Source organism: Microcaecilia unicolor, chromosome 1, assembly GCF_901765095.1.
Source record: "Microcaecilia unicolor chromosome 1, aMicUni1.1, whole genome shotgun sequence".
In the NCBI taxonomy this organism is placed as follows: Eukaryota; Metazoa; Chordata; class Amphibia; order Gymnophiona; family Siphonopidae; genus Microcaecilia; species Microcaecilia unicolor.
Window position 1 is genome coordinate 253,633,173 of NC_044031.1, and position 16,946 is coordinate 253,650,118.

The 16,946-nt window shown below is 42.5% G+C and overlaps 1 protein-coding gene across 1 annotated transcript in view; it reads left to right on the forward strand.

The window, feature by feature from the left end:
- Positions 1-16,946, forward strand: part of RARB (retinoic acid receptor beta) — a 256,557-nt gene that overhangs the window by 192,560 nt on the left and 47,051 nt on the right. The window contains exon 5 of the mRNA XM_030205690.1: positions 14,762-14,938. Within this exon, the coding sequence (XP_030061550.1) occupies positions 14,762-14,938 (177 nt within the window). The remainder of the gene's footprint in view (positions 1-14,761; positions 14,939-16,946) is intronic.

The following is a 16,946-nucleotide window of genomic DNA, read 5'->3' on the forward strand; positions in this document are numbered from 1 at the left end:
AGAATTTTAAGTTAGAAAACAATATAGGGTTATTTTAGCTATTTGGGGAACCAGCAAGTAAACTATCATTGTTTCCTCTTGTGTATAGTTTTATTAGTAAGGTTAGGATTAATAATTGTTGTGCTACTCACTTCCCTTCCTCATGTGTCTCTAATTTGCTGAACGTTCTGCATTGTTTTAATTGTGCCGTGTTTGATTATTACAATTTTATTGTACTGCTTTGATATGAATTTGAAGGGCGGCGGAACAAATGAGCCTAAATATATCAATGAATGAAAAGAGGACGAAGTATAGACATAAACAATCAGTGCAAGGTTAAATCACAACTCTTCTCAAACAACCAAGTTTTTAAAGCTTTCTGGAGGTCGAACTGTGGGCAGAGACTTGGTGGATTCACAATTTATACCCATTCTTCCTGTGTACTTTACATAGCTACATTTATACCAGCTCTGCAGAAGGTGTACATGTAAACAGTCCTTTATAGCTGCGATTTCAGCTGCTTTCATAAGGCAGTTTCATAAAGACACACGGGCCTCTGTACACTTTCCAACCTGTTATAAAATAATTTTCTATGTGGATCTTTTGGGAAAGCTAAAAATATTCCCACTAGAGAAACAGATTTACCCCACACCTGGTCACCATCAAGGAACTTCAATAAAGTATATGCTCGCAGTGATATGCCGCTTATATGTGCAGATATATACATATTTATTTATTTATTGGGATTTATATATACGCCACAGTTCTAAATTGTAATCTTGCACATATCTTACATAGCGTGTATTTTACAGGTAGGCATACATATAGGTGGCCCAATATCACAAAGACGGGAAATTAACCACTATTTCAAAGGAATATATAAAGTGCGTGAGAAACTGCACTGGCTTCCTGTCAAGGACCGCATCGCTTTTAAAATTTGCACTCTGGTGCATAAAATCATCTACGGTGAAGCCCCAGCTTATATGGACAACCTAATCAACCTGCCACCTAGGAACTCTCACAGATCAGCTTGTTCGTACTTAAATCTCCATTACCCAATACTTTGTGGCCTCAAGTATAAGACCACCTATGCATCCACCTTCTCCTCTATTAGCGCTCATTTGTGGAATGGTCTACCTAAATTGGTCAAACTTACCCCTGATCACCCGACCTTCAAAAAGCACCTCAAGACCTTTTTATTTGGAAACGCTTACGCTCCAAACCCACCTGAACTGTAACTGTCATAGTGGCATTTTGATCACCACTACCCTTTCTCTCTTTCACTCCTTTGAAATTGATTGTTTGTTTGCTGACTTGTATGTTTTTGTAAACTGTTGTAAGCCACACTGAGCCTGCCCGTGGGTGGGGAAATTGTGGGATATAAATGCTATAAATAAAATATTCAAAAAAGCAAAAAAAAAATAGTGGAACTAAGCAAAGTATTCTAAAGCGTACAAATAACCTATTAAACTAACACCTAAATGAGAAGGATATCAGTTTTATACTTATGGGAAAGGGAAATGGGACTTGATATACTACCTTTCTGGGGTATTTTGCAACTGCATTCAAAGTGGTTTATGTATATACAGGTACTTATTTTGTACCTGGGGCAATGGAGGGTTAGGTGACTTGCCCACAGTCACAAGGAGCTGAACCCAGTTCCCCAGGATCAAAGTCCGCTGCACTAGCCACTAGGCTACTCCTCCACTCCTCTTAAGAACTTTGTTGTAGGTTATAAGACCTCTTATGAGTCATCCCATGTCGGGACACAACCATAAGCCCCCAGTCATCAATCATTTATCCTTCCCATACAATACAAATTAAACATCATATTACTTTATTAGAAAAAAATATTTTACAAAAAAAAAGTGACCAAAGGAAGCATTTAACTTAAAAAGAACAGACAGCTGTTCATCTTCACCATTAACTGGACTCCACGCCAACAGGAAAAATTCATATCAAATGCCACAACCAAAATGGCTAACAACGTAATGTTTTGGCAGGACCCTCCTGCCTGCTCCTGGAGTCTTATAATGCATAATCACGTGGACCTCACATAATTGGTATTACATCACTTCTTCAAACCTTTTTTGGATACCCATAGATAGAGCATGGGTGGAACTTGTTATGATTGGGGTCTGAACCCCTCTCAAACTTACCTCTTTCCTGGGGGTCAGCTTCTTAGCTGGCTTCTGTTTCTTTTCTCTGTCCTTTCTGAGCTGGCTCTGTCTCTCTGTGCTGGCAGCTTCCAGCAGCAAGGCTCTAATTGTCTCTTCACTGCAGCTGTGGGTGTAGTCTGAGTTGCTCTAACTCTCTTTGGGTGTACTGGCTTCAAGTGTTTCACGGTTTTGCATTGGTGTGGGTTGGGCCTCTCTGGGTCAGTGTGCTTTTGCCTAGGTCTAGGGAGTGTGACATCATCAGGGAGGGCCTTGATAAGGAAGTGGGTTCTTTCCTTCAGGGCCTTTGCAACAGTTGTGTTGGCTTTAGGTAGGGTGGTGCAGTGTGCACTTCTGACATTGTGTCTAGTTTCCCTGCTTGCTTTTGCTAAGGTCCAGGTTAGTGTTAGTGCAGTGTGCACTGGTGGTTGTGTGTTTAGCTTTCCTGCTTTTCCCTTATGGTTCCCCTGCTTTTCCCTCTTGGTTTTGGAAGCATTGCTGTGTGTAGGGCTTTGGAAGCTCTGTTGCTAATAGAAGTACTTCAGGGTTTGGTGTTGTTAGGAACACTGCAGAGTTTGCTGTTAGAAGTACTTCTGGTGTTTGTGCTATTGGTAGCATTGCAGTCTTTGCTGTTGGTGTTTGGTGATTTAGAATCACTTTTGGCTTATGTGTTAGCTTCCCTTCTTTTTCCTTGTGGCTCCCCTGTCTTCCCTTTTAGTGCTAGGAGCTCTTCTGGTTGCTTGCCAGAGTAGTGCTTAGGAAGCACCTTGTTAGTTGTATCTAGCTTGCTAGAGCAGTGCTTAGGTAGCTGGTTAGTTCTGTGTTTAGCTTATTAGTGTAAAGCTCTGCTTGTAGCTTGGTGCTTAGTAGCACCTGTGTTAGCTTTGTGTTTAGTTCCCTGCTCTGTTAGTCTAGGGCTTAGGAAGTCCCTTTCTTGAGCAGGGATTAGGAGCTCCTGTTTAGTATAGGGCTTAGGAAGTCCTTTTGTCAGTTTACTGTTAGGAACACTCCTGCTGGTTTAGGGCTTGGGAGCACGTAGATCAGTTTAGGTTTAGGTGCACTTCTGTTTCCAGTCCTGGTCCCTATGTCATCCGGTCGTCCAGTAAGTCCTGTCGGCTACTCGAACCCAGGAGCTCAACTCTTGGGGGACTTAGTAGCTAAGTGCAGGTGAAGCTGTGTGGACCAGTCCAGTGTGTTCCAGTCCCGTGTTCCAGTCCTGTGTCCTCCAGTCCGGGGAACCAGTCCAGTGTGCTCCAGTCCAGTGTGTTCCGGTCCGGTGTGTGTTCCAGTCCGGGGGATTGCAGTCCAGTGTTCCAGTTCTGTGTCCTCCAGTCTGGGGGATTCCAGTCCATGTGTTCCGGCTCACTGGGCGGTGCCTGCAGTCCCTGCCGGTGCCGGTGTGCTTGCCCAGCGTTGGTTGGTGGGTTTTGCCTGCTGCTGTCGCTCCTCGTCAGCAGCCCAAGGGCTCACGTTTGCTCCAGAGCCCGGCCCCGCGGGCTCTGAACCTGAGAACCTGACAGAACTCATATGCATGTATCTATAAGTTACAGTCTCATAAAGCCCAGCGTCTTTTACTTCTAAAAACCAGAATTAGAGCAGGTTTTTTAGAATGAAAAAAGTCATAGACCTCAGTGGTGACTCGTTTCGTAAGAGCCAGATCAACTCTTAAGCTCACCTTGCCTCTTCACTGCTCTACAGTGAATTTCAATTTGAGCTCACTTTTAAATTCTCTTTTTCATCTATTTGTAACTTCAAAACAAATTCACATCCAATCATTGAGTTGCTTAGCTTAGCTCATAAAAATTTCAATAATGTATGACTTAGCTTTTGTTTGCAGTTATTGACAGTAGGACCGCTAGCCGACATGTGGCACGTTTCGCTTATGCTGCATCAGGGTCCACTGAATCAGGAATAATTTAACTTTTTACCAAACGTTTGCTGCAGTTCACTGAAGGCAGTCATCTCTTAATATCTTATAATCTTAATAAAATAATAAAAAAAGAGTTTAAAAGTGACCTCAAAATTTAAATTTGCTGTAGACAAGTGAAGAGGGAAGGTGATATTTAGCGCTAGCCAGTTAGCTATCTTCTAGCTGCTAACCGGCAGTATTCAATTGGAGATAGCTGGTTATCCCCTGCAGAATATCGCCAGATAGCCAACTCTGTACCATTTAACAGGCCAGGTGCCATTCCTGGCTGGCTAAATGGTTTTGAATATCGGGGGAAAAGTGTTTAGAGTAGGCACCTGCCTGGTGCCCAGTTACAGAGATGCTCTTCATGCGTTTCTTAAGGTCTCTTGACAGGTAGTGATGACTTCAGAATACAGAGCTGCACGGGAGCGGGGATAGCGGGATTCCTGTGGGGATCCCCTCCATGTCTGCGGGGATCCTGCAGGGACAGTTCCAGGTCCGCAGGAATCCCATGGGGATGGACCTAGATCCTGCGGGATCCCCATGGAAGTGCTTTCCTTCCCCTGAGCGTAGAGTGCCGTTCCGGCACATACCTTGAAGAAGCCTGGTGGTCGAGTGGCTTCTTCAGGGCAGGCAAGATCCCCACTCCTTCCTGCCCACTGCCACAGCGCTGATCCTCTCCTCTCTGATCTTTTAAAATGGCTTCCGAGACGTCCAGTGGCGGCCTCACGAGACTTCAGGTGTTCAACATTCAGAGTTTCTATCTATTTTCTTATTTATGACATTTATATCCCACATTAAACATGAATTAAGTTGAAACCTGGGAGCATTTTAAATCTTTTTTTCTTCCTGTGCCTACGTCTAAAGAAAAAGATGGTATGTGAAAACTTGCTCCTTTTGTTTTGTGATTTACAGTGGTATATTATAAAAATGCACTTTACTATTAAAAAAGGCCTTTTTTAATAGTACTTTTTCAGAGAAAGGTTGGATTTCTGTCCCCATGCAACTCTCTACTTCAGAGTGCTGCTGCCAGAGAGCACTTGAACTGCTTATTACCAATATGTATTTCTATTTTATTTTTTGTTACATTTGTACCCCATGCTTTCCCACTCATGGCAGGCTCATTGTGGCAGGCAATGGAGGGTTAAGTGACTTGCCCAGAGTCACAAGGAGCTGCCTGTGCCAGGAATCAAACTCAGTTCCCCAGGACCAAAGTCCACCACCCTAACCACTAGGCCACTCCTCCTGTCTACAACAGGGGTTCTTAACTCATTCCTGGAGACACATCTAGCCAGTCCTGTTTTTCAGGATATGCATGAGTTAGATTTGCGTGGAATGAAGGCAGTACATGCAGATCTAGTTCATGCATATTCATTGTGCGTGTCCTGAAAACCTGGTGCCCTGACTGGCTGAGTGTGTCCACAGGACTGGGTTGAGCACCCCTGCACTGCACTTGTTCCTCAGATTTGAAAAATACCATTTGATAGACTTCAGCTTCAGTTTTTCTCCATAGCTCAGTGAAGATGCCATGATTGAAATACAATTTTAAAAAATGTTTTTTTGAGTTTCTGCAGCATTCTTGTAGCTAAGGCAAAAGCAATTTTACATTCTAGTGCCGGTGAATCCAGCAACCAGCACAATACAGCACCGAGTTCTTACGTGGTTTATTAATTGCCTCCTTTCTCCAGTTTGTATAATGCTGAGTTAGATTTACATTTTGTGCAGGCTCGTGTGCATTCCTTTTTAATAGATGTGTCAGGCTTCTCCTTCGCAGCTGCATGATAAAGTAATCTCATACGATACTGAGGAAAATGTTGTTCACACTAGCTGGTTTCATGCAATGTCCTTTTTTCCAGATGGATGCCCTATTGTAAAATGATTTCCTGCTCCAGGCCTTGCATTGTGCAGCTCTGTGCTATGCCTTCATGCTATGAACTGGATAAACTGCCTGTTAAATTTAATTACAGCCTGAATGACTGCACATTTTTATTTTATATTTCTTCAAATGTGCAGTATGTCGCCCAGGTCCTTGAAGAAGAAATAAAATAAATCCTGGCGGATACGTACTCAGTAGCTGAAAGAAGTGTTTCCAAGGGAGAAAATCAAAGGCTATTAACCCTTTACTCTCCCCCCCCCCCCCCCCCCCCCCCCCATCATCCCCACCTCTGGACTGTGCTAAAGTATTTCAAGATTTTTTTCATATTGCATGGGACAGAGGCACGTTTAACTCACTTCTTTTGCTGTCAGGGTTAGATTTATTTATTTATTTATTAGGATTTATTTACCGCCTTTTTGAAGATTTACCTTAAACATGCCTTTAGTTGTCAGAATATGACTCCCCCCTCCCAGGCAGATGCCAGAGTCAGACAGAGTTAGAATATATGGTGGTAAAGGCATCTCCTCCAGTGGCATAGCTGGTCGCTCCCCCAAACAAGTTTTAGGAGAAAGTGGAGCCTATGCCACTAACTTTTCCTGCTGGCTGCTGCCTGTGGAGGAGTAGGCTAGTGGTTAGTGCAGTGGACTTTGATCCTGGGGATCTGAGTTCATGGTGACTCTGGGCAAGTCACTTAACCCTCTATTGCCCCTGGTACAAAATAAGTACCTGAATATACGGTATGTAAACTGCTTTGAATATAGTTGCAAAAACCTGAGAAAGGCAGTAGATCAAGTCCCATTTCCCTTCCCTTCTTCAGTCCGTGGCAGTCTGGAGGAACCAAGAGCCTTCCCTTCCCTTCCCCTCTCTGACTGACTTGTGTCACTGCCTCCCCAACTTGGCTGCAACAAAATGAAGCTGTGTGCCAGCCGGGCCACAGCCCTATGTGCACCGGTGCCACCTCTGCTGATTTCCCTCCTCACTTGCCCCCCCCCCCCCCAAAAGATGTAACTTCCTGTTTGGGAGGGAGTGGCCCCACACACTGCATTTTTGTTAGCCAAGTTGGGGATGCAAATGCGCAAAGAAAGAGCTTGACATCAAAAAGTTGAAGCCATGAGGTAGGTCTCCCTTTCCCTCTTCTCCGTGCATCTATTATCCTCGTTTACCCAAAACAAAGTAAGCAAATCTAGGAGCTGCTCTATCCAAGTTGTCATTTTTTTTTTCATTGTTGGTAGCATTTTTATTTGATCTCATATTTTTAAACATGCTGGCTTGTGCAGCAGAAGAATTGGTTTCATCAGTTACAGTACTAATTTGCTCTACATTTTAAATCATTGTGTTTTCTGGAGGGGCTCGTTAGAGGGACTCCCTGTATTCGTGCAGAGAATTTTTTTTTTTATGTACTCTGTAGAAGTTGTTTACTTTTGCAATGTGTGTATGGATGCCTGTTCTGGTGTATGCATGTGATAATATTTGAATAACTGTCTATACTTATGGCTATGATTTCTGAACATGTGGCATCATTAAAGGACAGACTTTTAAATGCCCAGCTGGGTATATATGATAATCTCAACTTTGTCAAATGTTTCAGACATATCCATGTACTTGCCCCATCAAATAGCTGAATTCTATTGTTCTCTCTCGCTGTATTTTCAAATGTAAGCCACATTGAACCTATGTTTGCTTGGGATAATGTGCGATATAAATGTTTTTTTTTTAAAAAAATCCTGTATCCTCCACCTTTTTAAGACACTGCCTATCCAGCTGGATGGTGATGGCATAAGGAAAGCAAGTTTGGTTCAGTGAAATAACCAGTTGCTTAGTTGGGCTCTAGTATTACCATATTGAAAATGCACGGCTTCATTTTGTTGCAGCCAAGTTGGGGAGGCAGTGGTGCAAGTCAGTCAGCTAGGGGAAGGAAGGGAAGTTCATACTATCTCCAGCCTGCCGCAGACTGAAGAAGGCAGCAGCCAGGAGGAAAAGTTAGTGGCATAGGGACCACTTTCTCTAAAATCTGTTTCGAGGAACGACTTCCCCTCCTAGCTACGACACTGCTTTCCACATGTAGACAACTGCGTAATAGACAATCCAGGCATACTAGGCAATACTAGACAATCTAGGCATAGGGGGCAAGGTTCTAGCCTGGTTTGAGGGACTCCTGATCAGCAGATCCTACAAAGTGAAGATGTCAGGATCTCTATCATCAGAATGGATCCCAGAATGCGGTGTGCGTCAAGGTTCCCCTGTATCTCCATCACTATTTAATATTCAGATGGCCCGTTTAGGCCACAAACTGGAAGAGAGCGGTTTTAAAACATACATCTACACAGACGACACAACCATGTGCATCCCCTTCGTAAATGACATCCTAGATATGCTAGGAGACACCAAACCTGTGCTTGAACTGATGGCATCTTGGGTCATGGCCTTTAAGTTGAAACTCAGCAGAGAAAAGATGAAGTTCATGACGATAACCAGCTCATCCAAACCAATAGTAAGTAACAAATTTTCTTCAAGAGATTGAATAGAATATTCTCTTGACACAAACATCAAAGTGCTGGGAATACTGCTGGACCAGCACATATAGAACCTCAAGTATCTGTCTTAATGTCAAATGTATTCAGATTGCTATGACAACTATGATGACTAAAAGCCCACTTCTCAAAAAATACCTTTTGCTTATTGGACCAAAGCTTTATTCTGTCCCAGATAGACTACTGTAATGTAGTCTCTGTGGGATGCAGGGAATACATCTTCAAAAAGCTACAAACAGTGCAAAATACTTCTGTGCGCCTGATCTGTGGCGCATCCAGATACAACCAAGCAACACCACTGCTGCTATCCCTGCATTGGCTACCTATAAGAGTGAGAGTGGTTTTCAAACTCTGTACTTCCATACACCAGGTTGTCTATGGCACTGCGCCAAGCTATATGACGTCATTAGTAGAGCTACCGCTACCAAACCTTAAGGAGAAGCTGAGAGGCCACCTAATTGTCCACTTCCCCAGCTGCAAAGGGGTGGTCTACAAATCAGCCCATACTGCCGTCCTTCCATATAACGCAGCCAAATGGTGGAATGCATCACTCAAAGGCATATGACACGACACCTCCTACGAAAGCTTTCGTTAAAAAACTGGAAACTTTTTTTATACAAGAAATTCCTGTTGAGAGATGTGATTTAAATCTGTGCAGCAAGGCATCCCTGATAATCACAATCTGAACACATATACCTTCCCTCTCCTACGCTAACTCTGCTAACTTACCTATGGGCTTCATGCCTAATACCAAGGAGCTATCTACCCTCCTCTAGATCCCCTTCCCTACTCTTGTTTCCACAAATGTATCTGCTCACTGCCCTATTACACTCCTTGATCTGTATTTGTATATCTGCTTGAGTTTATGTAAGCCACATCGAACTGAGTCCCCAACTTGGATGATTGTGAGATATAAATCCAATAAACGTAAAAGTAAAGTAAACCTGCTGAGAATAGAATACACATACTTTTATATGTATTTAAAGTGGGTAGTCCCATGGAGAGAGCTGGGCAGAGTCTCAGTTTTACATACAACTATTTTACAAAGTGCAAAGCACCCATGTATAACCCGCAGACAGTGTTGTCAAAGTACTTAAGTTAAATGTAAAAATAAATGTATATTTTACTACTTAAGTAAAAATACAATGAAGAACACATTAAAACATTTACATAAGTGAAAGTAAAAAAAGTTACTGCCTAATATAATACTTTTTGAGTAAAAAGTAAACGTATCATAACTTCAGTGAATGCAACTATTGTTAACATTTTTATCCCAACAATTTTATTGCTCTACAATTCAATCTACTTCACTTTTAGTAAACTAAATTTTGAAAATGACAGTCACTCATGTGAGTGCGCTTGTGAGTCATTAATTCACCACAGCACTCTCAGGAAGTGGATTGTTCAGTGTGATAAAAAGTTCCTTCAAATCAGGCCAGGCCACAATATTACTGATGCCTTTTAACTGGGTCTGCAGGTACTAATCGAAGGAATGTCTTTCTGAAGCACTTGACTTCCTTATCATCATCGTTGTCATTATCATCTGCATTAGCAGTAGTGCTAATTCATCACTTGCATCTTTGTTATCATTGTCATGCTGTCCAATTACAGAGAAAGTTGAAATCATTATCTGTTGTCCTATTTTTCATCTGATGGCAAACTCTGTTTGAATATCATATGTATGGAAACTCTTCATTCTTAAGGCCAGACAAGCAGACAATCCAGTGGACTGTCGCACCAATGTTACATTTTCCATGGGATGACCAGCAGCGTTTTTAGCGTGCACTAAAAATTAGTCCATGCTAACATGTAGATGCCCATAATATTGTTATGGATGTCTACATGGTTAGTGCACGCTAAAAACATGCATCTTTGCAAACAGGGTCCTTAGGTCTCTCCGCCACTTTTACTTTTAACTGCAAGCATCAGAAGTAACTAGGTAAAAGTAGTAAAAATTGGTAAAATTATTACTTCAGTAAAAGTAACCATTTCCTGTACTTCTTTATAACTAAAAGTAACAAAACATAGTAACATAGTAAATGACAGCAGATAAAGACCTGTACAATCCATCCAGTCTGCCCAACAAAATAAACTCATTTTACATGGTATGTGATACTTTATATGTATACCCAAGTTTGATTTCTCTTTGCCATTCTCAGGGCACAGACCGTAGAAGTCTGCCTAGCACTCTTCTTGTACTAAAAGTTCTGAAGCTAATGTTGAAGCCCCTTAAAATTTACATTCAAGCCCATCCATATCTATTTAGTCATGATCAGGGCGTAGACCGTAGAAGTCTACCCAGCACCGGTTTTGCTTCCCAATTACTGGCATAGCCACCCTGTCTCTGCTAAGATTCCATGGATCCATTCCTTCTTAACAGGATTTCTTTGTGTTTATCCCTCGCATGTTTGAATTCCATTACTATTTTCAACTCCACCACCTCCCACGGGAGGGCATTCCACGTATCCACCACCCTCTCCGTGAAAAAATAATTCCTGATATATTACTATTGAGTCTGCCCCCTTCAATCTCAATTCATGTCCTCTACTTCTACCACCTTCCCATCTCTGGAAAAGGTTTGCTTGCGGATTAATACCTTTCAAATTCTTGAACATCTGTATCATGTTACTACTGTTTCTCCTTTCCTCCAAGGTATACATGTTCAGGTCAGCAAGTCTCTCCTTGTACGGTTTGCAACGCAAATCCCATACCATTTTTGTAGCTTTTCTTTGCACCACTTCGTCTTTTTACATCTTTAGCAAGATACGGCCTCCAAAACTGAACACAATACTCCAAAACATTTACATAGTTACTTTACGCATGTATATTTACCCCTGCTTTTGCTGGGAGTTACACCTAAAAGTGATGATTTTTTAAGGAAAAAGTATATCTGTATTTCTCTTTATTAAATTGCTGCTTTTCCTACATACTGTATACTGACCACATCCACTTATGCAGCTGGTTATAAAATTAGGTCCAGAGTTTGTGGAGTCCATTATGTTGACCTATGGAGCAGGAGGACTGGAGGAGATCGGGTGATACTAGAATGAGAATATTAGCTCATAAACAACTTGGAATTAGGGCAAACTAATATGCAAAACAAGTGGAGAAAGCATGCAGATCAAGGTTCATGGTATTTTTTTCCAACCCCCCCCCCCCCCACACACACACACACACACATATATATGTGTATGTGGTAGTTACGGGATAGGTTTTGTGGGTGGGGTAGTTTTTCAGAGTGGGACAATTTGTGGAATGGTGCAGCAGATTTGGGAGAGGGGGTGGGAGTGGTTTGTGGTGTGATGGGACAGTTGCAGGAGGTAGTTTTGGGTGTGAGGGCAGTGTGCAGGGATAGTTTTGTGGGTAGGGATATTGCAAGGTAGCAGGGCAGATGAAGAGGGGTAGTTTTGGGGATTGGGGCAATTTGAGGGAGTGGGGCATTACAGGGGCATTTTAGTAAGGGTGAGGCAGTTGCTGGGAGGGGGGGCAGTTTTCAAGTGTGGGAGCCATTAGGGGGGAGGGAGAGTAGAGGTCAGCAGAGAAACGGTTTGAAAGGAGGAATTTCCTAACTTCTGTTTCACTGTATCTAAGTTTCTATTCTACAGAAGCTAGAACTCCGTTTCAGATAGAAATGCATTTTGAAGGTGGAGCTTTTTTCTCTGGTACCTTCAGTCCTATATGACCCATTTTTTGAATATGATGTTTTGGTTTTTCCCACTTGCCAACTTTCACCCTATTCCATTAAATTCTTATAGTTATTTTGCTGCCAGTCCCTTTTATATAATTCTTTCCAACTTCCATTGGATTGAAAAAGGGGGAGGGGGATATAACTATTCTAAATATTGCAATACAAAAGACAAGGAAATTTAATAGAATGAGTATCCCAAGCGTGATAGATCACCATATTTCAATACTGTACCATGTGCTTTGATTATAATACAGTATGATGCAATAAACGGCTTCAAACTTTACAGAATGTTGCAGCTCATTTCCTTGGTAAAGCCTCTGGGTTTGAGCACACAACACCACTGCTGTCCCGTTTACACTGGCTTCCTGTTAAATATTGTATTTCTTTTAAAATTCTCATGCTTGCACATATGGCTTACTACACCGGGGGGACCCCCCCCCCCCCCAATTTGTCTACCTTAATCACTCCCTATACACTATTGCGTGAACTTCGGTCTCTCGACGCCAACGATTCGTTTTTCCTAAGCCTAAAAAGACTCATTGTGAGTCTACTCACCTTACTGCTTTCTACTATCTGGCTCCCAAACTGTGGAATAACCTATCTGGGCACATTGGCAGTGAAGAAACATTCCCCAGCTTCAAATCCCTCCTCAAGACTTATTACGAACAAGCTTTTGGCTAAAGACTGTAGCAGTTGGCTCTGGGCATTGTAGTGATCTGATTTGATGTATAAGTGTTTTTATTCTGTCCTATCATTAATGGCATTCTTTTCCTTTTGTATTTTGATTTTAATGTAAATACCTAGATCTCTGAATATCAATTTTTTTTAAAAACATAAACATAAAACATATTACAGCACTCTAGAACAGTGATTCCTGAACCTGTCCTGAGAGACCCCCGGTATTTTTGTTTCCAGGATACCCACAATGCTTTTGCATGAGCAAAATTTGCATGCAGTGGAGGTAGTGCATGCAAATATATCTCCTGAATATTCATTATGAATATCCTGAAAATCTGGTAGGTTTGGAAACTACTGTTCTACAATAATGATCCATTCAGATAGAGATATAGTTATATAAATCCCCCCCTTTTTGTATCCTGACTGTCGGAAGGGAAGAGAAATGTTCAACACACAAAGGGCTTGATTTGGAAATGGTTTTCTCACATTTTGTGCCTATGGGAAAAACCTTTTAGAAGTCAGACCCAAAGTGAAGTAAATGGTAGAAGGCTCGCAGAAATGACTTTATCCAGACACAGACAAATACCACATGCCCCAAAACATCCAGCTACATTTATATCAATGCTAGAACGAATATTTGAGTTCAGCTGTGCATTTTTTCTAAGGTACATCAGTAAATTGTCTCGCTCAATGCGATCATTACAGAATGGCAGAGAAAAATGATAGTGACATTTGGGAACTCTTAAATTCATTTGTATTCCAGCACAGATGGGCTCTGCAGTCATAAGTAATAGAGAAATATTTCTAGAATTTTTAGGCAGCTGAACCAAGCGAAAGACAGCAGCATCCAAACTTGAACACTTCCAGAAAATACAGGAAATATTACCTCATTAATATAAAGCAGTGGTTTTCAACCCAGTTGTGATAGTGTGAAGTGAACGAGGATTGAGGGTGGGCCTTCGGATTATATAGCCAGACAAGGTTACAAAAGTAAAGCAAAACTCTTTGTTAACACAAAGGAACTTCACAGGTACAGAAAATGAGGAATAAAGTCTCTTGAGAATCAAAGTCAATCTTTTACATGAACCTGTGGCTGACAGGCCAAAACGCATAGTATATGTGGTCTCTTTCTGCAAGGTTTCACAAAAGCAGGTCTGGCTCCAGCCAGGCCTCAAGAACAGGATTCTCACAACTATTCAAGTTAAAGTTGGCCTACCTGAGCCAGGTTCTGGTAGCTACACATAAGTAGTGAAGGCATATGCTGTAGGGCAGCATCTCAGTTCCCTGGGTTTCCTTAACCCAACTCTGGTCCCGCCTTTTATACTTTCTGGCAGTTGTCCTCCTGGTGCCACCCCTCCTGTGTCACTTCCTCTTTAGGCGGAACTATGGGGCTTAAGGTGGTTCTGACTCTGTGACGGAGTATTCTTAAGGGATAGGGGCACCGTCCCATAGACTCCCTCATACCAGTCCTCAGGAAATGCCCAGCCAGTCAATCTTTTTGGATAACCACAATGAACATGCATGACATAGATTAGTGTGCACTAACTCCACTGCATGCAAATCCATCCTATGCATATTCAATATGGATATCCTTAAAATCCAACTGGCTGATTGTGGCCTAAGAAATGGGTTGAGAGCCTCTGAGCTAAAGCAGTGTTTCCCAAGTCGGTCCTGGAGCACCCCCTTGCCATCAGGTTTTTAGGATATCCACAATGAATATACATGAAATTGATTTGCATATACGTCCTCCACTATGTGCAAATTTATTTCATGCATGTTCGTTGTGGGTATCCTGAATACCTGACTGGCAAAGGGGTACTCCAGAACCAACTTGGGAAACACTGATCTAAAGGATTTCTGGTACTGGACTTGTCACAGTTGTTTTAGTCAATCAGCTGCTACCTGTGATTTATGGTAACATGTTATATCTTCTGTCCTCTTTAGAACTCCAGTGCAGACCACCGTGTTCGACTGGACCTGGGACTCTGGGACAAATTCAGTGAACTTGCAACAAAGTGCATTATTAAAATAGTGGAATTTGCAAAGCGATTGCCTGGCTTTACAAGTTTGACCATAGCAGACCAGATCACGTTACTAAAAGCGGCGTGCCTGGATATCTTGGTATGTATCAGTTTTCTCATCATAGTATAAGTATGTCTTATAAGTATAATATATGTGAACTGTATATTGTTATTATTATTATTATTATTATTTGAATTTAGCTCACACCTTTTTCAGTATCTCTTGTTTGTCATGTTTGTCTGTCCTAATTAGATTGTAAGCTCTGTTGAGCAGGGACTGTCTCTTCATGTTCAAGTGTACAGCGCTGCGTACGTCTAGTAGCGCTATAGAAATGATAAGTAGTAGCTTAAGGTGAGTTGCATTCAGGTAAAGTGCATATTCCCTTGTCACTGGAAAACTCACAGTCTAATTTTATACCTGAGCTATTGACTTGTTCAGGATCACAAGGTTAAGGTACCCTTTTATTAATGCTTAATGCCTGCTATTAGACACTAGCAAGCACCAAGTGGCACATGGCCCTTAGTAAAAGGGCCCCTAATTGACTTGCTCAGTCTCGCAAAGAGCAGGAGTGGGATTTATTTATTTATTTAACACATTTATATCCCACATTTTCCCACTTAGTTGCAGGCTCAATGTGGCTTACACAATACCGTAGAGGTAGTCTCCGGTTCAATAATACAAATACATAGTATAGTAGTAATCATGTAAGAAACATAAGTATAAAGCAACAAAGAAATAAAGAGGGGATGGTGATAGAAGTCTAGTACGGTCCATATTTTGCTGTGTCACAGGAAGTAGAAAGTTAATTTGGGTCATGGGGGTAGGCCTTCTTAAGCAAGTTGGTTTTCAGTAGTTTCCTGAAGTTAAGATGGTTATGGATAGATCTCACGGTTTTGGGCAAAGCGTTCCACAGTTGTGTACTTATGTACGAAAAGCTGAATGCATAAGTTGATTTGTATCTAAGTCCATTGCAGTCTGGATAATGCAGATTTAAATATGTTCGGGATAGGCTGGTACTGTTTCTGGGTGGTAGTTTTATGAGGTCCAACATGTATCCAGGAACTTCACCGTAAATAATCCTGTGGACAAGAGTGCAAACCTTGAAGGCAATACGTTCTTTGGTGGGAAGCCAATGCAGTTTTTCGCGAAGGGGTTTGGCACTTTCAAATTTTGGTTTTCCAAATATCAATCTGGCTGCTGTATTCTGGGTTTCCCTGGCTGTCAGCCCCTATCAACTAGAACTGAGAAAGTCATATGAAAGATAGCACCCTTTATCCTTCAGTGATGACTCAGTTTAGGAACAAGTACTTGTGTGCTTTGTACAGATATGAAAGAGAGGATGAAAAATGTCTGTGGTCTTTTGCCTAAACCAGGGGCGTAGCCAGACCACGCCGGGAGCGGGGGCCACAGCCCTAGGTGGGGGGGCACTGTTTAGTCACCCCCCCCACGCCGACGCCCCCCCAGCCGACGCCACCGCCACCGCCATATTGCACCCCCCTCCCGCCGAACCACTTTGAACCCCCCCTCCCGATGATCCCCTTGAACCCCCCTCCCACCACCAACCCTCTCCCGCCATCGCCACCCGCCCCGCCGCTTCAGGTACCTTGTTTGCTGGCCCGCCAGCCAAAGAGAGTCTCTAGTTCTTCAGCGCCGGAGTAGCGCCTTCATTCAAGGAAGTTCCTGGCGTGATCAACTGTTTCTGATGCCTTACATCACGTAAGGTGTCAGAAACAGCTGATCACGCCAGGAACTTCCTTGAATGAAGGCGCTACTCCAGCGCTGAAGAACTAGACTCTCTTCGGCTGGCGGGCCAGCAAACAAGGTACCTGAAGAGGCGGGGCGGGCGGCGACGGTGGGGGTGGGTTGGTGGCAGGAGGGGAGTTCAAAGGGGTCGTCGGGAGGGGACCAGGGCCAAATCTATGGGGCCTGGGCCCCTCAGGCCCCACGTAACTGCGCCACTGGCCTAAACAGTAGGATCAAACATAAACCAAAAGAATATTTTAATATCTGAATTACGAGGCTCTTTTACTAAGCTATGCTAAGAAATGAGCTTAGCCGTTACAGGCATCTTTTTCTTTTAAGTGGACTGTGGGCTGTCTTAAGTATT